The 25,360-nt window shown below is 35.9% G+C and overlaps 1 protein-coding gene across 11 annotated transcripts in view; it reads right to left on the reverse strand.

The window, feature by feature from the left end:
* The window catches only part of AKT3 (AKT serine/threonine kinase 3), a 330,364-nt gene that overhangs the window by 167,963 nt on the left and 137,041 nt on the right, over nt 1-25,360 (reverse strand). For all 11 annotated transcript variants that reach the window (XR_008551764.1, XM_054694944.1, XM_054694942.1 and 8 more), the window contains one exon: nt 15,115-15,226. Coding sequence is in view for 10 of the 11 variants with exons in the window: in XM_054694940.1 (XP_054550915.1) it covers nt 15,115-15,226 (112 nt within the window). In the remaining variant the exon portion in view is untranslated. The remainder of the gene's footprint in view (nt 1-15,114; nt 15,227-25,360) is intronic.

The raw sequence follows: 25,360 nt of genomic DNA on the forward strand, positions 1-25,360 counted from the left end.
ACAAAAACAGACTTATAAATCAGAGACATACTGCAGGGGAGGAGGAGGGAGAGGGATCAGAGGTAGAGAGAGAGGTGCAAAGGGGATTGAGGTGATGGTGCAGTGGTGAAGGAAACTCTATGAGGACTACACCTGAGGAGGTGGGGGGAAGCAAATATTGTTTAAAAATGAAAAATGATGTAAAAATAAAAAAAATAAAGGAAAGTGAGTTCCCCAAACCTGGAAAAGGAAATAAACATACAAACCCATGAAGAACAAAAAAAAAAAAAAAAACAACAACAACAAAAAAAAAAGTAATGAAACAAGATGAGCTCAACCCAAAGACAGAGTAGTAAAAACTCCCAAGAATTCAAGACAAAGAAAGGATACTGAAGAAGGCAAGGGGAATAAAGCAGTTAACATTTGAAGGAACCATGACCAGGCTAACTCAGATCTCTCTGAAGAAACACTACATACAAGGAGAGAATGGAGAATGCGAAGATGTCATCAAGATACTTAAAGGTAAAAATTGGCAACCAAGAATATGCTATCCTCTAAAAGTTAAATCCAGATATGACAGAGAACTAAAGGTGCCTAGAAAAACATAAACTGAATAATACTGCAAATATTAGCCCCACTCCCACCCCATCCATCAAATATTGAAAGTTCTTGAGTGTAAAACAAAGTGTTTATGCACAAAGAACTAAACAAAGCAATAGATAGAAACACAAAGTGAAGGATAAAAAGGTAGCAATAGCTCTTCATATCTCAATAATCACTCTAAAGGCAAATAGACTGAACTCACCAGTTAATAGACACAGAGTATCAGAGTATATAGTTGGATCAGGAAACAGAATCCAACCTTCTGCTGTCTCCAGAAAACACACCTAAATTCCAAAGATAAACACAGGTTCAAAGTAAAGGGCTGAAAAACAATCCTGCAAGCAAATGGGACCCTAAGGAAAGCAGAAAATGCCATACTTACATTAGACAGAATAGATTTCTAGCTAAAAGAGGTAAGAAGAGACACAGAGAGACACTATATATGTCAGGAAGACCTAACATTCATCACTGTACACTCACTAAACAAAGGAGCATCAAAATATATTAGGCAACTACTATCAACTCTTAAAATAGACTTTGGAATAAACATTAATGGCAAATGACTTTAACAAACCCACTTTCATCAATGGACAGATTAAGGAGACAGAAAACAAACAGGGACAAAACCACCTTAAAGAAAAGCCTACATGGACCCAGTAGACATTTATAGGGTACTGGCACCCTAGAAAACCAGAAAAAAACATTTTTCTCAAATGCAAATGGGACATTCTCTATAATAAGCCACATACAAGGTCACACAACAAATATCACCAAATTCGAAAAGACTGAAAATATAACTAGATGCTTTCTCTGACCATAAAAGTATCATATTAGAAATCTACTATAGGGCCTCCCCTGGTGGCAAAGCGGTTGAGGCCTGAGCAGCGAGGCTGCCCACAGCCTCTACAGCGCCGGTTCGTTCCCTGGCCGCCGGCGAGGGTCCCACAAAAAAAAATACTACAAAAGAAAGCAGGGAAATTCCTCAATACCTGGAGACTGAACAACACTATAATGAAAGAACAACGGGTTAATGAGAAAATCAAAGATGTGATAAAAAAATACCTCAAGTCAAATGGTAATGAGGACACAATATTCCAGAACTGGAACATAGAAAGCCTCTTTAACAAATGGTGCTGGGAAAATGGAACAGCTTCATGCAGAAGAATGAAAGTAGAACACTATCTCACACCATATACAAAAATCAGTTCAAATTGATGAAGACGTGGATTTAAGTACTGAAACCATAAAATACATAGAGGAAAACACAAGCAAAACATTCTATGACATAAGCTTTAGTGATGACTTTAAGGGTTCATCTCTAACAGCAAGGAAAAAAGAAAATATAAACAAATGGGACTACATCAAATTTAAAAGGTTCTGAACAGCAAAAGAAACCCTAACTAAAATCAAAATACACCCTACTGAGGGGGGAAAATATTTACATACCAAACATGTGACAAGGGACTGATATTGAAAGATCTACAAAGAACTCACTGTGGCTTAACAAAAAGGAAACAATAAACCCAATCCAAAAAAAAAAAGGGAAAAAATGGGAAGAAGACCTAAATAGCATTTTTCTACAAAGAAAAATAAAGACAAAAATAAAGAACGTGAAAAAAAAAAAGGTTCACCATCATTTATTTATTTTTTTTTTTAGAGGCATGTTTTATTTATTTATTTGTTTGTTTGTGTGTTTATACAAGCACTGGGTACAGTCAGAAGCGCGGGAGGGTGAGAGAATTCACCAGAGCCAGAGCGGGGAGCAGAGCAGGCAGAAGGACCGAAGCACACTGCTGAGGGGAGCAGCGGGCGGCAGGAGAGGTCTGCATGCCATGTGGGACCCTCCTCCGGTGGCCGGGGAGCAGCCGGGATTCGAACCAGTGCCGCAGAGGCCGCAGGCAGCTTCGCAACCCAGCGCTCAACCACTGCGCCACCGGGGAGGCCCTCACCATCATTTATTAACAGAGAAATGAAAATCAAAACTACGAAGAGAGACCACCTCACACCAGTGAGAATGACCCATGTTGAAAAGGTTGAAACATTAAATGCCAGTGAGGACGTGGAGAAAAGGGAACCTTCTACATTGTTGATGGGAATGCAGACTGATCCAGCACCTATAGAAAGTAGTTTAAAGCATCTCCAAAGATTAAAAATCTACCTGCTATCCAACCCAGTAATCCCACTGCTAGGTATTTGTAAAGTCCAAGAACGGACACAGTGCAGGTTTTCTGATCCCATGCAGACCGGGTAAAGGAGGAGTCAGAGCCCTCAGGGGTTTTTCAGGTCTTTTATTGGGGTTCACCAGGCATATGGCAGGCAGGGGTGCTGGGGGGCAGGGAGGCTGCAGGCCTCCCAGCCCCCAGCAAATCTTCACTCTATCTGGGCTCTCTGGCGTTCTCTGCTTCTGCTTCTTCTCTGCTTCTGCTGCTGCTTCTACTGGCGTCCCCATGACGCCGCCCTTAAAAGCCCAGTCTCAGCCCAGGTGAATCCCATCTACCTATGCCCCACCCTACTCCAGGTGCCCGCCATCAGGCATGCATTCAGGACCACAAGGATCCGTCATCTATCCTGATGGCAGGAGGGCAGAAAAGCCTGACATTTTTCCTTACCCTACAGTCCACCCCCTCAGGGTTTTCTGCCAGATAGTCTACATATATACAATTTAGCAAACATAAACACTGCAGCCATGGCCCACAAAAGCAAACACATCACAACAACAAAATACAACAGAACACAAATAAGTCCAGGCAGGGCCCCAACCTAGTGCAAAAGACAATTATTGGTACCAGCAGATGAGCCACCAAATCTGCTGCCGAAGGCACTGTTCATACAAGGGAGGGGAATCACTCACGGCATCTACTGTAACACACCAGGAGCCGTCAGGCTTCCTGGCCTTTTCTGGCTGTAGTCTCGGCTACAAGCCACACACCGCATCCACCCCCAGGATGCACTAGCTCTGGGATTGGCGATTCTGTTCTGTTGGGGGTAATCGCCAACCCTCAGGGTTTCTGTCTGCAGTTGCTCCAACACTTGGCTTTCATAGCCACCCATGCGACTCGCAGACCCCTGCACTCAGGCCAACCCACTGCACAAGCACATGGGTTGGGGATCCAAACTCTATATTCGGCTTGGGCTCCACCCCAAGCCACGTTCCCCACCTGACCCCAAGGACGGGTTCCTCAGCTCCTCACCCTCACTCGAGAACGAGCAGGGCATCACCCACAGGTGATTTTACGAGACTCACTGTCCTTCCTCAGCTTAACAGGCACTTAGTGCTTAACAGGCACTCAGGGCTTCCCAAACTTAGCATCAGCACCAGCTTTTGCCTTCTCAGTTGGCTTTTTTCCTCTGCTTAGCTGCTGGGCATACACAGGCTGCTTTTGGCCATCAAAGGCCACTGGCCAGCCCCAGATTCCAAAAAAAAGGTAACCTGCCAAGGTCCTCCGCCTTCTGGCAGGATTGTCAGTCCAAGTTCATCAGTCCAAGTCCATCAGTCGAGGTCCATTGGCCTCTCCCTGCATCAGCACTGGCAAGCTCCGAATCGTGGTCCTCTCCTCCCCGACGATTCTGCTGCCTAAGGGGTCATTGGCTGGTCCTCTCGGGCATCTCCTCCACCACATGAGGTCTCGTCCCGTAGCTCCCAGACCTTGTCTACCCTCTGTGCCGCCATGGCGCCTCCAGCATCGTCACAGGCAAACACAGTCTGTTACTCCTTAATCCCTCCAGGTCTTCGGAGGGCTCCATACCCATCTGATGGATCATCTTGCCGACTTACGCCAATTATAATGGCAGGACTGGACAGTGCAGGTTTTCTAGGATCCCATGCAGACCAGGTGAAAGAGCAGTCAGAGCCCTCAGGGGTATTGCAGGTCTTTTATTGGGGTTCACCAGGCATATGGCAGGCAGGGGTGCTGGGGGGCCGGGAGGCTGGCAGGTCTCTCAGCCCCCAGCAAATCTTCACTCTCTCTGGGCTCTCTGGCGTTCTCTGCTTCTGCTTCTTCTTCTCTGCTTCTCTCTCGGCTTCTCTTTCAGCTTCTGCTGCTGCTTCTACTGGCGTCCCCGTGACGCCGCCCTTAAAAGCCCAGTCTCAGCCCAGGTGAATCCCATCTACCTATGCCCACACCCTACTCCAGATGCCCACCATCAGGCATGCATTCAGAACCACAAGGATCCGTAATCTATCCTGATGGCGGGAGGGCAGAAAAGCCTGACATTTTTCCTTACCCTACAGTATTCACTCAAAATTTTCAAATATAATAATTTGAAAGGAAACTTGCAATGGTTATTGCAGCACTGTTCCAATGGCTTAACTATGGAAACAGCTTAAGTGTCCAAAAACAGTTGACTGTATCAAGAATATTCAGTATATGTACACAGTATACGATAACTCAGTGATTAAGTAAGATAAACTCATGCCATTCACGGTAACATGGATGGAGTTGGAAGGGATAAGGCTAAGTGAAATAAGTCAGAGGAGAAAGATAAATACCATGTGGTGTCACTTAAAGGTGTAATACAGAGAAACCAAAATAAGGTTCTGAGAAAGACAAGCTTAAAAACTAACCTTTTGAAAGCTGACTACAGAACTGAAGCATCCAGAGGGAGAGGGACTGAAGCAGGGATGAGAATAAAGAGGGAAGGGAGCACCATGGACTATGAGGGTAGACTACGGATGATTTGGTAGCAGATATACTAGCTACAGTGGCAACAGCTGATGGGAGATACTATAATTCCAAAATACCAACAGAGGATCCCATATTTCCAAAATAAACAATAATGTAAGGCAAACTCACCTGAATAAAATAGAAAAAAAAAATGGATGCTAGACAACAGGAAAATATTAAAGACCACCTAAGAAAATCTAAGACTGTTATAACTAAAACAGATGTGTCTAAAAAAAAAAAAAATACAACCAAACTGTATTATAAAACACAATAGAGCATCTCAGCAATAGATAAATGGAATACTGGAGAAAATCAGCAAGCTGGAAAACACAGCAGTATAAATATACCAACAAAACAATAAAGTGAAGGAAACACAAAAAAACCTGAAAACAGCCTCAAAGCTCTTTGGGATTAACAAAAGAAAAGCAACATCCATGTCATGGGGGTCCCAGAAGGAGATGTGAAAGATAAAGACTTAATTGCTGCGAATCATCTCAATAAGACAAGTGAACAATCTGATCCAAAAGTTCCAAAAAATTCTGAACAAAATACTAGACTGAAGATCATCATTAAAAACAAAACAAAACAAAAAAACCTCTTGAAAGCTAATGACAAGTCCAGAATATTAAAGCATCAGAGAAAAGAATAGTCACTTATATGGGAAAACCAACTGACTGCTACCTTTTCTGTAGAAACTTCACAGGTAATAAGGCAATGGCTGGAGATACTTAAGTATTCAAAGAAAATGGAAACTATATTAACCTGAGGATTACCACTTGACAGTTTGGGAGTGTATGTATGGAGCGTCATTATAAGGCAAAAACTGAAAAATTTATCAGTACCAAGAAGGACATGAAAAATATTAAAGGAATTATTATAAAGTGACAAAAACAAAACAAATATAGAAGGAAATGACACCTAAATTATATACGTAGAGAAGGAGGAAAGTAAAAATGTGGAAGATCAGATATCCAACAGGACACGAAATAATTCTCTCTACACTAAGTTCAGTAGACCTTCAAACTAAAATCAATACATGTAAGGCATAAAACAATGGAAATGGAACCTAAATAAGACATAAATGAAGATGTCAAAAGTCAAGACTAGAAAAAAATGGCAGTAAGCACTATGTTTCAACAATAACCTTAAATTTAAACTGTTTGAATTCACCATTTAAAAGGTATACAGTAAGTAGATTTTAAAACAAACTCTCCTTTACTGTTTACAGAAAACTAATCTTAGTAACAAAGACAAAGACTTAATGACAGGAAGACAATTATACAAACAAATGACAAGAGAGAAAAAGCTGTACTTATATCAGATAAAATAGACTTCTAATTAAAAAAGGTATTAAGGGATAAAGTCTGATATTACATTATGATTAAAGTCTTAATACAACAAGTAACGTATTAATATATATGCACCAAATGATGGACCACCAAGATGCATAAGATAATTATTGATTAATTAAAAAGAGATGTTGGGCCTCCCTGGTAGCCTAGGCATTAAGTCTCACTGCTACCACCGCAAAGGCTCACTGCATATGCCTGGCGTGAGTTTGATCCCCAGCCAGGGAGCTAATCCAATGGCGCAGAAGACCTCTCCTGTTTCACCTGCTGCTCCCCTTAGTGTATTTCAGTAGATCTGAACAAGACAGAGGAAAATAAGGAAATAGCTGTTTTAAATGAGAAGCTATAAAAAAAAATAGATTTAACAGACATCTATCGACTACTCCAACCAAAAACCACTGCCTATACATTTTTTTTTTCAATTCACATAGAACCATTTTAAAAACAAAACAAACATTCAGACACACATCAATTCATTCAAAAACTAAAGGACCAAATCACATGAAGTATACGTTTTCTGACCACTATACCATAAAGCTAAAAATCAAGTCTAAAAGTAAAAAAAAAGAAATTGTTTAAATACATGGAGGCTAAATAACATTTCGCTTAATAGCCACTGGATCAAAGAAATTAAAGTAGAAACCAAAAAATACCAGAAGACTACTGAAAATGAGGGTAACAAGCTAACAGAAACTATCAGATGCATCAGAAGTGGTCCTAAGAGGTAAGGTAAATTGCAATACAGATCAACACTAAGAAGAAAAATCCCAAGTAAGCAACTTAATGCTATACCTAAAACAACTTGGAAAGGAGGAACAAACAAGACCTAAAGTTAGTAGAAGGAAGGAAATATAATAAAAAACACAAGCAGAAATCAAAGAAATAGGTATCACAAATTCACCATGAAAGAACAACAAAATTAAGTTTTGGTTCTTCCAAAAGACAGAATGGAGAAATTACGAGCTAGGTTGATAAAGAAGAGAGAAAACATTAGTAAACAGAATCAGAAATTAAAATGGAGAAATTATCAAAGATGACATGGAAATATAAAGGATCTTTAGAGCTTACAATGAAACAAATATACATCAAAAGTGTGATAATCTTGAAGATGTAAAAAATTTGTAGTACTATATAGTTTACCAAGCACAGAGCAGGAAGAAACAGAAGACTTGAATAAACCAATTACAATTATGGAAATTAATATAGTTAATAAAAAATCTCCACAAAAACAAAAACCAAGGGTGAGAAGGCTTTACAAACAAATACCATTAAACCTAAAAGAATTTATGCCTATCTTATTTTAATTATTTCTAAAACTACAGGGCAGAATGCTCCCTAGTACATTTACAATGCCAACATTACCCTAATACTTACACAAGAAAAAGACGGGATGAGAAAAGAAAACTACAGAGCAACTCCTTGGTGAATACTGATATAAAAATTTTCAAAATATACTAACAAACCAAATTCAGCAACACAGTATAAGGATTACACATCACCATCAAGTGGAATTTATCTCAGCGATGCAAGGATGGCTTAATATACATAAATCAATATGATAAATGTATCAACAAAATATAAGTAAAAATAAGATGATAAAGGATACAGAGAAAGCTTCTGACAAGATTGAACAACCATTTATGATGAAAATGCTGAACAGAGAAGAAACTTACCTTAATATAATAAAAAACATGTATCACAAATATACATCAATATGATACATAATGATGAAAATTCAAAGTTTTCCTGTTAAGGGCAGGAACAGACAGGCATGGCCCATTGTCTACATGCTGTTTAATTTAGTATTAGAGGTTTTTAAAGTAACCAGATATAAAAAGGAAATAAAAGGAATTCAGTTTGGAAAAGAGGTGAAAATATCATCATTCGCAGGTAATACTGTATGTCGAAATCTCTAAATACTCATGAAAAATCTACAAAACTTAAACACTAAACTTAAACACAGCAAAGTGACAAGTTCACAAAATTAACACACAAGAAAGTGTGGCATTTTTATATACAGTAAAGAAGAAGAAAAAAAATAATTCCATTCACAACTGCTTAAAAAATAAACAAATTCTTAGGAATTAACCAAGAAAATGAAGAACTTACACAATGAAAAGTATAAGATGTAATTAAAGAGTTTAGATCATGACACAAGACAAAATATTCCACTCTAATGGATAAGGAAAAAGCAATGTTAAAATGCCTATTCGACCAAAAGCAATATATAAATTTAACACAATTCCCATCCAAATGGTAATAGTTAATAGGCTAATAGAAAATACTAATGTAGTCTTCTAACAAATGGAACAAAAATATTAAAATTTATATAGAATCATAAAAGATCTCAAATTGAAAAAATGAATCCTGGAAAGGAGAAAGATGGAGGCATCATGTTTTCTGACTCCATACTACAAAGCAAAAGCAACTAAAACAATGTAATATTATAAAAATGGACACATGGATCATTAGTATAAAAACAAATCTAGCCATATGTAATTGCTCATTTTATGATAGGGAGGCATGACCATGCAATAGAGAGGACAGTTGTTTTAATAAACGGTGCTGGATAAACTGGACACCCACATGTAAAAGAAGTGGGGTCACTTTTTAACTCCATACACAAAAACCAATTAAAAATTGATTAAAGTCATATATCAGACCAGCAACAATAAAATATATAGAAGAAAATACTGGTGATATGTTTCATCACCTCAATAATAAAGATGATTTTGGAGAATGAATCCCAAGATAAGGGTTATAAAAGGCAAAATCAAGCAGCTAGGATTATCTCAACAAGTTTTTACATAAGTGATAGAATATATATGTAGATTGAAAAGACATTCCACTGAGAGGGAGAAAATATTTACAGATTACTCAACTGAAATGGGTTAATATCCAAGTTATATTGAAAGCTTATACAATTTAACAATAAAAAACAACTGAAAAGCCCCAATGAACAAACGGGTAGCAGATCAAAACAAACAACTCACCAAAATAGATATCCAGAAGGTTAATAAATAATACATGCATCAAAAAAAGTTCATCACTTTTAATAAAGGAGGGGCAGGTCAAAACCACAGTAAGGCATCATCTCACACCTGTGAGATGGTACATATTAAAACCCAACAAGTATGGAGAGGATGAGGAAAAAGAGGAACCCTATTACACTGCTGGTAGAAAAGTGATGTAGATTCAAGTATCATATGTATAACCCAGCAAACTCATCCCTGGGCATTCAACCAACTGCATCAACCCCCAAAACTGCATAATCTACAATGTTTATCGCAGCATTATTCACAAAAAATTGTTTTTTTAATGTTCACTGACAAGAGGACTGGATCAAGATGTGATATATCCACACAATGGAATCCTATTAGGGCATACAACAAAATGTCACATTTATAGCAAAATGGAAGGAGTCTGTCTGAGAGAATTTTGTGTAGTAAAGCATTTCACAACAACAAAGACAAAAAATGTTTTCTAGAATTTGCTAAGATGGAAAACTGAAGATAAACAAAGACGAGTTTTCAGTGATTAACTCAGACTGGTCTCTATAGTATTTTCACTATATACTTATTACTTACCTTTGGTAATCCCTGTTATAGTCCCAATTGTCTCTTCTAATTATTGTCATCAATAAATTATTTTGAAAAATTAATAATAAAAATAATTTTATTTATTTTTAAAAGCATGTCTATTGTTTAATTTAAATAGGAATTATTTTGGTTATCTTACAGTTACTGATTTATAACCAATTCTACCAAGGTTAGAGACAGTATCCTGTTTAATTTTAATTTTTCTAGATATAGTGTGTTTTATGATCCAGAATATGTCCTATTTCTGTATAATTATGTGTATTCTGCCACTTTTGGGTGAAGAGAATTTTAAATATCAATACATCAAAGTGACAGTGTCAACTCTATGTCTTTGCTCAGTTTTTGTACCGCTGCTCTATCAATTTCTGAAAAAAAGAATTTTTAATCTTCAAATATGGTTGTGGGATTTTTAATTTAGTGATTGCATACATGCATAATAATGATTTAAATCATCCGCTTCAACTGTCCGCTTTATTATTACAAAGTGTCCTGGCACTCCGTAATAACAGTTTATTTTAAATCCAATGCAACACAGTAAATATCCTTCTTACACTTATTTTTTGCCACAATCTATCTTTTCAATCCATTTATTTTCAACCTGTGTCTGTATTTCAGGAGCTCTCTTAACAACATATAAGTCGGTCTTGTATCTTCATCAATTCTGAAACTCTGTCTATGAATTGCAGTGTTTAATTTATTAATACATAATGCAATTATTTATACATTTGCACTTGAGTCTACCATTTTATCTTTTCTAATTGTCTTTTCTTTTTCTGGCTTTTTTTGTTTTAACATTTTGAACATCCTTCTTTAGAAGATGTTTTATATAAGCCAAAGGTTACCAACATATACACCATAAAGAAACACCAAAGGAAATAAGGAATCAAAGTATGTTACTACAAAAAAAAATCAAAACACAAGGGAAGAGAGCAAGAGAGTAGAAGAGGCACAATGTAGTAACAAGGCAAACAAAACAATTAACAAAATGGAAATAATAACTCCTTCCCTATCAGTAACAACCTTAAATGTAAATGAATTATACTTATAATGACATAAAGTGATGTGGCTAAAAAAGAAGACCCACTGATATGTTGTCAAAAAGATTCACTTTCAATTTAAGGATCTACATAGATTAAAATGCAGGGATGAATAATATTTTCCAAGCAAATGGTAATAAAAATAGCAGAGGTTACCACAGTATATCAGACAAAATAAGTATCTGTTCAAAAACTGTCAGAAGAAATAATGGGGATTATGTAAGGATAAAAGGGTAAATTTACCAGGAAGTTATAACCAAGGAGTTATAACAGTTGTAAGTATATATACCCAACATGAGAGAATGTAAATATATGAAACATACACCAAAGTAACTGAAGGCAGGAATAACAACATGTTGATAGACTTCAAAATTCCATTTTTAATAATGGATAAAATATCTAGCCATAATGTCAATAAGACTTGAAAAAATGCATGGCAGATCAAATGAATCTAAGGGACATAAAGAATACTCCACAAAACAGCTGCAGAATACACATTTTTTACAAGTATACATGGAACATTTGCCAGGGATACAAAATTAACATACAAAACCTAGGTTTATTTCTATACAGTGACAATGACATCTGGAAAGAACACCATTTATATTATTTATAATTTCAAAAAAAAAGAAATACTTAGGGATAAACTTAAGCAAGGTGCATGTTGGGTGAGACATACACTAACAACTACAAAACACTACGAAAGAAGTTAAATAAATAAATAATGGAAATGGAAAGACAGTCTGTGTCTGATGATTAGATTTAATACTATTAAAATGTCCATACTAACCAAAGTGATCTATAGATTCAGTGTTATCCCTATCAAAATCAAATGGTATTCTTTGCAGAAATAGAAAAGTAATCCTAAAACCCGCATGGCACCATAAAGGATCCCAAAGAGCCAAAAAGAATTAAAAAAAAAAAAAAAAAAAAAAAACCTACCTGGAAACATCAGTTTCTGACTTTAAAAAATATTAGAAAGCTTCAGTAATGAAAACAGTGTCCAGAAATAAACCCATAAAATATTATAGTCAAATGATCTTCAACAAGAATGTCAAGAATATACACAATTGGGCCTCCCTGGTGGCACAAAGGGTTAAGACGAAACCTATAAAGCTATTCCCAGCCACTGCAGCACAAGTTAGATCCCTGGCCACGTAGCTACCCACATGGCACAGCAGACCTCTCCTGACTCTCCCTCTGCTTCCCTCAGCAGTCTATTTCAGTCATTCTGCCTGTTCTGTTCCCTACTCTTTTTCTGGTGAATCCTCTCACCACCCTCACACCTCTAGCCTGTATCCCAGTTCTTGTATGCATAAATAAATAAATCTTTCAAAAAAAAAGAATATGCACAATTCAGAAAGGATTCTCTTTTCAATAAGTAATGCTGAAAAAAACTGGATCTCTGCATGCAAAATAATGAAATGGGATTTCTTTTACACTATTCACAAAGACAACCATAAGACGTGAAACTCTAAAATGCCTAATTTTTTTTATAAATAATTTTTTAAAGATTTATTTATTTATACATACAAGAACCGGGGTACAGTCCAGATATGCAGGAGAGTGAGAGGATTCACCAGAGACAGAGCAGGGAACAGAACAGACAGAATACACTGAAATACACTGCTGAGGGTAGCAGCCGGCAAGACAGGAGAGGTCTGCCACGCCCTGTGGGTATCTCCCAGGCCTGCTGGGATCTCACCCGCATTGCGGGGGCAGCGGACAGCTTTACAGCGCTGTATTCAACCGCCTGCACCGCCAGGAAGGCCCTAAAACTCCTAACTTTTTAATACCAGTTTTAGCAATAGTTTCCTTGCAACAAAAGCAAAAATCAAACTACATCAAACTAAAAAGCTTCTACAGAGCAAAACAATCAACAGTGAAAAGGCAACATATAGGATGAGACAACCCATGTAACAAATAAGGGCTTAATTTTCGAAATACAGAAGGAAATCCTACAATTCAATAGCAAAAAAACAAGTAACCTCATCTAAAAATGTACAAATGACTTGAATAGTCACTTCTCAAAGAAATCATACTAATGATAAATATATGAAAAGATGCTCATTAATCACCAAGAAATTGCAAATCAAAACTACATGAGGTATCACCTCACACCTGTGAGAATGGTGGTTACCTTATATATATATTCCTAAATGTTGAATGTATTTTATATGTGGGTGTGGAAATACATGTATAGTAAGATAGACCAATGAGGATTTCTCACTTTGCTTATACTTCCACACATAACTGAGCTTGGATTACTATCTCTACCTATCTCAGATCTAAGCTTTAAATGTCATACTTCCTACAAAACCCAATGTGATTCTTACAGACTAGGTAGATGTTACTGCTATATAATTATGTATCTCCTTGTATCTTTTCAATCAATTGTATCACTAATGTTTGTAATCTTTGCCTTTTTTAGTAGCTAAAAGGTTTTGTTTTTTTTTCCTGGCAAGGATCATAACTTTGCTCATTATTTTATCTTTAGCATATAGCCAGGACTTAACACTCCATTTGCTGATTGGATGAATGAGTGCAATTTTTGTACGTCAAAAGATATTCTTTGAAAATATTGTCCTTAAGTGGACTGGTAACATCCCACTGACTCATGATTAGTTTTGCCATTTATGTTTGCAGAGCTGGAATTCAGTCTTTATCTTAAGACTTTAAAAAAGTTTGCTGTTCCTGTAATAATATCACATTGTTTTATGAACAATCAGTTTTAACTTGTTTTTATGATTACAAGAAAACATTTTTATACTTGCCATTGAAATATGTTTTTCTGTATTCATCTAGAATCTAGTGTTTGGAGATTTTACATAATTTTAATTTTAATGAAGATTTAAAAAGATGTAATGAGAGCAAGAAAAACTATTTTCTGCATGCTGCCTACAAGACTAAAATTTTTATACTGGGGAAGGAGAACAATAAAATCATGTATATATTAAAGATCTAAATGCATTCATACAGTGTAAGATTATAAATGTATTAAAAAGACATAATCAGTGCTTAATTCTGGTAAGAGAATTATAATTAACTTTCTAGTTCTTTTTTATATGTCCTAAAGTAATCACATTACCATTTACTGTATATTGATCAAAAATGTATATTAAAATAATACTAATAATTTATCATGTTTGGGGTGATTTTTTTTCATTTTTGTTCTTTTAAATCTTAGCCAAGTAAAAAATAAGGATATAACATTTAACTTCACTAAGTTGCTGATTTGGGTCAAATATGGTAACATGTGTACAGGAAAATGATTTAATAGTAGTTACTGGACCTAACAGTATTAGAGCCACCAGATAAAAGGCAATTAAGAGAGAAATGGAGAGTAGGGAGGTGGCTACAAGAATCGATAGTTTGGAAGGGTAAAAATGTGGCGCTTACTTGAGTTGGTTAGCAATGTGTTGCCATGGTCCTCTTTGGCACTGATGATACTTCATGCCAATGAATCCTGCTATGTTTTTTTAACCTCAGGGATCTCAGACCTGATAAAAATCCTTCTCAACATAATGCTCCAGTCAGCCACTTGTGAACTGGCATTCTAGTTCTTTTGCTATCAATAGTCTTGGAATTTCAAACATAGAATACACATCTACATTTTTTTAAAAAGAGATTTGTGTTATAAAAATGTCTAATTTATATTTTATCTTTTAAAATGCTCTTTATTTTTTCTTAAAAAGTTTATGTTACAGCAGTTTTCAAGGTCTTGACTTAGCATTCTGCAAGTCTCTATTATTTCTCTATTATGTCAGAAACTAAGGAACCGTAGTTTTTAAAAAATATATTCATAAATGGTGAAGTCAGATACAAATCCATCTTTAAACTGATGATTGCTTTTTCACAAAATGAAAAAAAACAAGTTTCTTACCTTTCCTCTGGAGTATCTACATGAAATGTTCTCTCTATAACAGTGGTCCACTGAAGACATCTTATAATAAATGTGTTTGGCTTTGGTCGTTCTGTTTTCATTAACTGGCATTCTAGAAATAAAATAAAATGTCTCTTTGAATAGACTTATATTTAATCCAAGAAGGAAATGAGAACTACAGAGTTGCATTACAAACAAAAACACTGCAACCTCAGAGTTTTCTATGGATTTCCACTCACCTGACCTCAGTGTTCCGTTCCAATCCATTGCCCATTCTAATGACCTCCTCTATTTATCAGCTAAACTAGACTGCTTACCTTTCCCCCAAATATTTCTTGCTCTTTTCTATAGCTATACCTTTGCTACAGCAGTTCTTGCTATCTGGGTATTTCCCATTTGTTTTAGCCCTATTCATATGCAATCATGAACAGTCAAAAGAATACCTATCCTTTAAGATCCAGATGGAAACTCCTTTCACAAAGCTTTTATTAAAAACTTGGCCCTAGGCTTCTAATCCCATTTATTCTTATTAATTATTGTTGTTTACCTTATTTTCCCCTCAGCCTAAACAAGTAACTTCATTCATCATTCTAGAAAGATATCCATACCCTTATCTAACTATAAGCCTTTGACAGTGTATACTACCCCTAGAGCTAGTCAACTGAAAAGTGGTGAATTCTGTTGAGCAACACTTATGAAGACCACAAAGAAAAGGGGCACAGTACAGTGATTAAAAGCAAGGATTTTAATACTGGTATGCCTTGATACAATTTATTTCTCTTAGCACATTTACTATATGCAACATTGGACAAGTTAATTGATTCCTCTGACCTTCAAGTGAAAAATAGGAAACATAAGAGTATCTACATTATAAAATTGGTGTGAGGACTAAAAGTAAACAGTATACTACTTAGCATAGTGTGTGACATATACTAGGTTTTCAATAAATGTAAGCTGTTTTTATTAGGCATTATATTTTAAGGATTACGTGGTACTGGAGAGTAAGTGTAATAACAGGGTTAGCTACTGTAACTCCTCTTTTGAAAGAAACTAATTTAACACTAGGAGACAAATTGACAGTGTTTTCCCAGTTATCAGTTAATCATTAGCAGCTAACATTTCTATGTTTTGATAGGATCAAGTCATTAAACACATTAGACTAATTTTTTATTGACTCTTTATACTAAAAGAGGTAATTCCTCCAAGGGGCTCTGCTTAGTCATCTTCTCTTTGCTTTTACCTTTTTCATGGTTTCAGTCATCATCTCTCAGCTTTCTAATATAAAAATCCAAGTTTCTTTCCATCTTAGATCTCTAGTTTATGACATAAACATCTGGCTATACAGAGGCTATTTTTACCTAGCTGAATTATGGGTACTACACCAAAAACCAAACTATCTTTCCCCCAAAATCTGTTCCTTATCCTGGATTTCCTAATTTTTCCATCATTTAGACTGAAATCAGAGGGTGACATCTTTCATATTTGTAATGTCTGCCATATTATATTTTCTTTTATTTTTTCAAAAGATTTATTTATTTATATAAGCACTGGGTACAGTCAGAAGCACGGGAGGGTAAGAGAATTCACCAGACCCAGAGCAGGGAGCAGAACAGGCAGAAGGACCGAAGAACACTGCTGAGGGGAACAGCAGGTGCGGCAGGAGAGGTCTGCGCGCCATGTGGTACCCTCGCCCGGGGATCAAACTGGCGCTGCAGAGGCTTCAGGCCGCATAGCAACCCAGCGCTCAACCGCTGTGCCACCACAGAGGCCCCGCCATATTATCTTTTCTACTGATATAATTCTCCTTCAAACTCCCACTGTCCAAGGCTTAGTCCTCCCCAGGTGCCATAAAACCAAAAATTCCAGATGTGGAAAGGCTAGAGGTCTTCTAAGAATATCTGAACTTGCCCAAAAAGTGAACTCCTTATTTCATCCACCCTATCTCCCCCATGTCAACCTTTTCTATAGCTTTTTCCATCTCATATGATGGTACCTACATCATTGCTCAAGTCAAAAACCATGAAATCATCCATAAGTCCTATCTTATATCTCATTCTGTAAATCCTGTTTCCTCAGTTTAAAAATATATCTAGTGTCTTATTAATTGCTCCACTACCTCAAAGCATCCATTATTATCTCCTACATGAATACTGCAAATCCTAAACCAGTTCTCCACTGGTCCTCATTGCAGTTTGGCCTCAAAAAAACCAGAATTGTTCTTAGAATGAACACATACAAAACAAACAAACAAAACATCTCTGCAATTATTCCAATTCACTAAGAACAGAGGAACCTTAAATGATCAAAAAGAGTTCATTGTGATCTAGGTCCTCTACCCACCCTACTTTAACTCCATGCCACACTGTGAGCTACCACATTGTAATGACTATATTCCTCAACAATACACTGCACTTTCCTAAGGATGTTTTGGCTAGTTGTACCCACTATTTGGCATTCCCCGCCCCCCCCACACACACCTTTATAACTAATTCCCTCACCTCCTTAAATTTAGATCAAATTTAAGCTTTACACTGAAACCTACAACATGGCCATCTAAATTAACATTCTAAGCTATATTCCTGACCCATCTTACCTCTTCTACTTTTTATTTCCCATAGTTTGTTCTCATTTTTAAACATATGAGATGAATAACTTAATAGCTTTCTGCTTACTTATACCATTCTGAACCAGAGAATCCAAGCTGAAAGCTAGATCAAATGATGCCAGCTAAAACAAATATGTAACAAAAAATAGAATTATTTAGGTTATCATTGCTTCAGTTTTTATCAAAAAAGATCAGATTTTATTTCAACCATTAATACTTTAAATACTACTTCTAGTCTTTTAAAAATAAATTCTACAAACTGTGAAAAACAAAGGCACAAAAACAGAATTATTTATTAAGTTGCATTATGAAATAATACATTGAGTTATAATGATCATGACGAGTTTACTTTTAAGGCCCCAGATACAATACTATTGAAAAGGGAAAAAAAGTACTTCTCTTATAAAGTTTTTGTTCTCCAGAGGTAAAAAAGCATAGTGCCAGCAATTGTGACTGGAAGGGAGGAGTCTTAAATATGGCATGTGCCCTAGTGGAGAGCAAAGACCAATGGAGGGCACCTGTTCAATAATCATTATATGACACGATTTGTACTCAGTGATGGTTTCTAACTGTTATCTTATCCAAACATCAAACCTACAGGTATTATTCTCCATTTTATAAATGAGAGAACTGAGACTGAGGCCAGGTATATAACAGTTCTGCCCAAAACACACATGCTGTGAAAGTATTTACCCTCAAGTTTACCTGAATTCAAATTCATGCTCTTCAGGAAAAAATATACTGCTAGGAAAATTTCCTTTAAAAAAATCAGCAATTGCATGTCCAAGTAATGGGAATATCTACATCCTATCCTGTAACTTTCCTATCTCTTTCATATACTGGGCCATTTTCCTTTCCTCCTACAAAGAAATCCAGGGTACTCTTCACTTAATAACAATATTTAAGTGGGGCAAGGGCCCTGATGTGTCTGCTGCTGGGTCTAAAGACAGCATAGAGATACATAGCAATGAGAGTTACATGCCTGTAGGATTCTGATCCTGGCATTTTCTGTTTCTCCAAGCAGGCATGTAGGGTGGAATGTGATACAGAATGAGGGGTGAAGGGAAAGAAGGTAGTAAGGAGGGGAATGGAGGTTCTGGGTTCTTTCACTGCTCCTTCTAAAACCCTGCAATAATAAGAAAGCTACTGATGATAAAAAAAAAATAATTATTAATGATGTATCTATCCAGCTTAATGTTTCTAATTATTTATTTGGGTCTGAACCACTTACTACCCAAAGTCAACACATCCTTCTCCATATAAGAAAATAGAAGAGAAAACAAAAAATAAGCTCCTACATTTTATTTGACAGTATAAATTCTATAAGTAAGAGGAGCAAGTTGTGTCACTACCATACTCCACTCCAGAATACATTTTTCAACCACTGCCAGAAGAGCACCTACCCCAGCCTCCAGTGGAGTACTCCAATGGACTGTCAACTGGAATATCCCACATGCGGCTATTGGAGACATTCCAATATCCCCCCCAGACTTCATAAGGCCCTAGATGCTAAGGCTCCATCAACAAAAAAACACCTAGAAGAGAGGGAGAGAAGAACCCAAATACAACAAAATCCCCATGTTCAGCAGTGCAAATCCAAAGGAAACAATGGGGAAAAGAAAAATACAAATGGCCAAGCAAATCATCAGAGTAACAATGTACCACAGAGAAAACAAAACTCTAGAACCAACAGACACAGAATTCAAAATTACCATGATTAAAAAATTAAAGAGTTGGAACAACACAAGGAAAACTCAGAAAAGCAAACGAATGTTGTGAGAAACACAATCAAGGAACAGAAAATCAAAATTCAAATCTTAAGAAAGTAATGGAAATAGGCCTCCCTGGTGGCGCAAGGGGTAAAGATGCAACCTATGAAGCAATCAGCAGCCTCTGCAGCAAGAGTTCGATTCCCTGGCCAGCCAGGTAGCAACCCACATGGTGCAGCAGCAACCCACATGGTAGAGCAGACTTCTCCTGACTCACCTGCTGCTCCCCTCCGCAGTGTACTTCAGACAGTCTGCCTGTTCTGTTGCCCACTCTGTCTCTGGCGAATCCTCTCACCCCCCCCACACTTCTGGCCTGAACCCCAGCTCTTGTATGCATAAATAAATGTTTTTTTAAAAGGAAAAGAATGGAAATGCAGGCTGTAGAAAAAGCAACAAAGATGAAAAATTCTTTAGAAAGCCAAAGAAATAGAATAAAGCAAAGAAGAGCAAGTCAGTGATCATAAAGATGAAAAAGAAGAAACAAAATATTAAAGAAAAATGCAAAGGGAAAAAATGAAGCAACACTTTGAGAATTAACATCATGGGGAAAGGAAATACAAGACTCTTCATCATCCCAGAAAAAGAAGCAAAAGAGAAATAAAAAATTTCATGAAGAAATAATAGAAGAAAACACCCCAAAGTTGAAGAAGGAGCTGAATATAGAAATACAGGAAGCTATAAGAACACCAAGCTACCTAAACAATAGGAAACCTACAGAAAGATATATAGTAGTAAAACTTTCCAGAGGAAAGTTTTTTCCAAGGAAAAAAATAATGACGCTGAAAAAGGGGAAAAACAGATAAACAATAAGTTAGATTTTTGAAGGTCTTGTGAAATTAGAGGCAGGATATTATGGAAAGATGAGATGGAAAATATTGATGGCCAAAACGTTGACTCTGAAAATGTATTTTTGATAAGATGTGGTGACCATATTTGTTAAAGAAAAATGTATTAGGAGAAGTTTACATTAACATGATTTAAATCTAAATCCATAAATAATAGTACATGCTAAATGCAAAATTGTAAGTTTCATGATATTTAAAATGGCAGAAATTGAAGTATGTATCATAAAGTAAAAATATATTTTGCTTTTTGTGGGACCCTCGCCTCTGGAGCACTGGTTCTATCCCCGGCATCCAGGCAAGGGTCCCACATGGTGCGCAGATCTCTCCTGCCTCCCCTTGCTCCCCTCAGCAGTATACTTTGTTAGTCTGCCTGTTCTGCTCCCCGCTCTGGCTCTGGTGAATTCTCTCACCCTCCCGCACTTCTGACTATACCCAGTATTTGTATAAATAAACAAATCTTTAAAAAAAAAATAGTCATGGGCTTATTTTCACAGTTGTGATAATGAAAAAAAAATTCCACATAAGGTAGACTTTACCATTTTTAATTGTGCAGTTCTATGGCAATTTATTTTCATTGTACAAATTATCCATGCTTACTGCAAAAAACTTCACATATTGGTATAAGCAAATGAAAGAAAAACTACCCACAACATGGGTATACACATTACATATTAATGTATACTCTTTCATATCTATTTTATGCATTTTTCAAAATAAAAATGAGGCCAAAATATATGGGACATATTGCATAATTGCTTTGCTCTTTTAATGTGTTATGAGTATTTTCCACTTTAATAAAGATCTACATCACATTTAATAGTGACATAGAATTCCATTTTACCTGTAAACTAGAGTAAGTAGTTTATTTATGATCATAATCCATGAAACAAATACAAGTAAATTATCTGGATGTAAATAGCATGCTATCTAACCATTTCAACATAGCATAATATTGAGTGCTGTGTTAAAATCTGAAAATCAATTGTGTGCACTACTTTTGTTTTAATTAAACAAGAATTTTTTTTATTTTAAATATGATGAAACCATGATTGGATAACAAAAGTTTTCAAAAATCCAATAAGCACATACATTAGAGATTGCAATTTCCCTGAAGGCAAGGTCCAATCTATTTCATGACCTAGTACTGTGACTATATAGAGATCTCAAATACAGAAATAAACATAATAAAACATATTTGAACAAATCAAACTGAACAAAAACAAATTCTTCAATTATGACAACAAACTGGTAGTTACAAGGAAGGGAATGGAGTTAGGAGACAGGTAAAACAGGTTAAGGGGGTGGGCATTTCTGGTCACACAAGGGGTTAAGATGCAACCTAGGAGGCTATCAGCAGCCACTGCAGCACAAGTTCAATGCCCAACCAGGGAGCAACCCACATGGTGCAGCAGACTTCTCCTGACTCACCCGCTGCTCCCCTCAGCAGTGTATTTCAGTCAATCTGCCTGTTGTGTTCCCCACTGTCTCTGGTGGACCCTTTCACCCCCTGCACCTCTGGCCTGTAACCCAGTTCTTGTATGCATGAATGGATGAATCTTTAAAAAAAAAAACACAGGTTAAGGGGGTTAGGTGTTTGGTGGATGGAAATAAAATATTCTGTGTTAAACATAAGAAAAGGTGGATGGGGGAGTGGGCAAATTGGTCAATTGTATGGTGGTGAATCAAAACCAGACTTTAGGTGGAGATAATATAGCATACAAAGATGTTGAACTATATAATCTACACACCTGAAACATATTAAAAGCTGTAAACTAATGATAATTCAAAAAAAATTTTAAAAATGTGTAAATAACACTAGCCATTTTAGTTTAAAAAACTATGTCCTGGTTAACACTACATAGAAGATAACCCATACCTAAAAAAAAAATTGACTTAGACAAGAATCATCAATGGATACTAAAATATTAGGTAAGTAACTGATGAAGAACTGAATATTAAATGATGCCAAGAACTGAATTAAAGGTGTCAAGTCAGATTATCCTCCAGTTACAAGGGAGAAAACTTAACTTTATAATGAAGAGATCAAGCTGTCATGCCCTAAACCAGCGAACAATGATACAATCACTAATAGTTGGTCAACCAACTATTAACTTCTTTAACATATTGATAAAATACATAATAAGGAAAAACAGAATGTAAATCTAATAGAAACTGTAGATCTATTTCATTGTACAGGAAGCACAGAGGTAGAGGAAAAAGTTAAATGATGCTCATAGAAACAATTATCAGAGAACTTTCTACAGAACTCTGGTCTCTTTAATAAGTGAAAGTAACGAGAGTGGTATTGGACATAGAATTCTTCTAAACTAGGAAAGACTTAAGAGACATACTCATCCAATGCAACATGTAGTCCTCAATGTATTCTCTTTTAAATAAGTCATTTTGTGAAAGATATTTTAGGTGACAACTGAGGAATTATGAATATGCGTTTCTATTAAATCACATTAAAGATTTCTAATTTTTAAAAATATGACAGTGGTACTATGATTATGTAAGAAAGTATCCTTATATTTTAGAGATTCACACTCAAGAATTTAGGGATAAAAATATATAATTTGCTTGAAATATTTTAACAAAATGATATAAATTAGCAAATCTAGGTAATGGATAAATGAAAATTTAATAAGCTATTTTTCCATCCGTATATCCAAAAATTTTGATAATAAAAAGTCAAAAACAGAAAATCTCTCAAAATAGTAATAGATTCTTTCCTCAAAGTATGTAGCAAGATAAATTAAAGAAGAAAAACAACTGAATGTGGAATAGGATATTATTCTTTTAAATGATAGATACAAAATATCTAAAATAGACACTTCTATTAAAACTCATGTAATGCAAATTAAATTTCAGAATCTTTCACTAGGATGCTATTTAAAGGTATCTGCTGGAAAAATCTGTTTATTTTGTGTCAACTTTAAATTACAGCTTAAATGCCTCAAGCTTCCGTTCATATAATTGGGACAATTTTTAATCCTTTAGCTTTATAGACAGATCAATACACACCAGAGTGAATAAATAATATACACACAAACCAAGATGCACTTGACCACAAGCTGCTTTCCCTTCCCTTAATTACTGGGTTACCTAAAACCATTATGTGCAAGAGTAATCTTTGTTACCTATTTCTTAACCAACTAGTTAAGTTGTGGTTTCTAGTACTCTCCTGAAATTTCCCTTTCATCAGAATTTTTTTCCTAGTTCTCATTTCATTTTTTTGCTGCATCTGATGTTCTAAGCTCTTAGTCACTCCTCCTTAGCCTCCATGAAATAAACTTATCTGATTTTACTTTCAAATCCCCAACCTTTTTACGTAGGGCCTTTCATGTTAAAATGAGTTACTCCCTTGAGTTCAGATCTTTCTGCTATGCTTTCATTTGATGGAAAATTTTGTGCTTAGTAAATTTAGACATTCATTAACAAATATTCATTGTGTGCCTATAGTATGCCAAGTAACAACCTAGGCATGGGGGTGGGGAGTAGTAGTAAACAAAACAAAATTCATCTTACTGTGTTTTACTGAAGGGGGTGACTGATCAAGCAATAACAAATAAAGTAACTAATTTATAACATCATAGATGCTTATAAATACTATGAAGAAAATTATATGTGGCAACAAGTTAGAAAGATAGGGAACTGATACTAATTTAGAAAGAATATAGTGTTTTTTAATGAAATGAAATTATAGAATTCTGTGGGAAGAGTGATTTTGGTAGAAGGAACTGAAAGTGTATAAAGACCAACAGCTAAAAAAATGTGTTTGAGATTTCCACATATGTGTTTGAGAAATAGCAGAGAGTCCAATATAACTAGAGTAAAGTAAGTAAGGGGAATGGTAGAAAAGGAGATCAGAAAAAAGACTTGATAAAGATTCTGGATATAATTTGGGAGTGGCTCTCCCATGGCTTTGCCTCAATGATCACCTGATGTTTGTTAAGTCTCAAACCTACACTTCCAATGTCAGACCCTCCATCTGCTCCATTTCTGTATAGCAAACTGGCATCTCACTTTCAAGGCCCTATAATTGCTCCAGTCTCACTTTATCTAAAAAGGCTTTTTCCTGTTGATCTTCCACACTGACAACCTTCACATCAACAAAGTTTCTATTAATTTTATATCTGCGTCATTTTTTTAATTACCTAAGAAATACATCTTTGACTCTGAAGATGTATTTGACATTTTTGAGATCCTCAAGACATCTTTGACTCGCTAGCAACATTCACCCTAACAATTCTGTCATAACAGCTCTTGCAACCATCCTCCCTTTTCACGATACCCAATCAGAAAACTTACTGCCAAATCATGGAGCCCTAAAATCACTTCTCAGATGGGCTCCCCTTCTCAGACCTCCTTCTTATACACTCCTAACTTGATTAGTTTTACTCAAACTTATTCTACAGGTCATTCTCCTTGAAAATATACGCTCAACAAGACAAAGTTCAATTTCTGTAGCTTGACTGTCAAAGCTATCGAGAAACAAGTCCCAATCTTTGTCTAACTTTATTCCTTGCCACAGAAACAATGGGTATTTCTTGTTGATGTATGTATCTATTCATTTTCCCTAAATATTCCCTGTCTTTAACTTCAGTATTTAATCACGTTTCCCTCACCAGAAACACTGTCCCCTTCCCTCCCACAGAGATTCTAGTCATTCAAAATCTTCTGTAATCCTTAACTCTTGACTCCTGAACATCTACTGCACTTAGTATTTATATCTCACATATTGGTACTTGAACATATACTGCTATTTGACTTTTATGAGCATCTCCTTTATTATGCTGCAAGTTTCAGAGAATTTGGAATACTTCTTATCTTTTTTTTTTAAACATCACAATTTTAAGTACAGACAACCTGAATAAAAAAAAAAAAAAAACAAAAACAGAAAATGCTTCAGGAAACATTTCTATAGAAACAGAGCTTATCACAACTAAGTTTTTTTTTTTTTTTCTTGTAAAATGATCTCAACATAAATTTCTCACTCCTTAAAGAAAAAAAAAATTTAGGGCCTC

Source organism: Talpa occidentalis, unplaced genomic scaffold, assembly GCF_014898055.3.
Source record: "Talpa occidentalis isolate TD23 unplaced genomic scaffold, MPIMG_talOcc4v2.1 talOcc4.14, whole genome shotgun sequence".
Taxonomy (NCBI): Eukaryota; Metazoa; Chordata; class Mammalia; order Eulipotyphla; family Talpidae; genus Talpa; species Talpa occidentalis.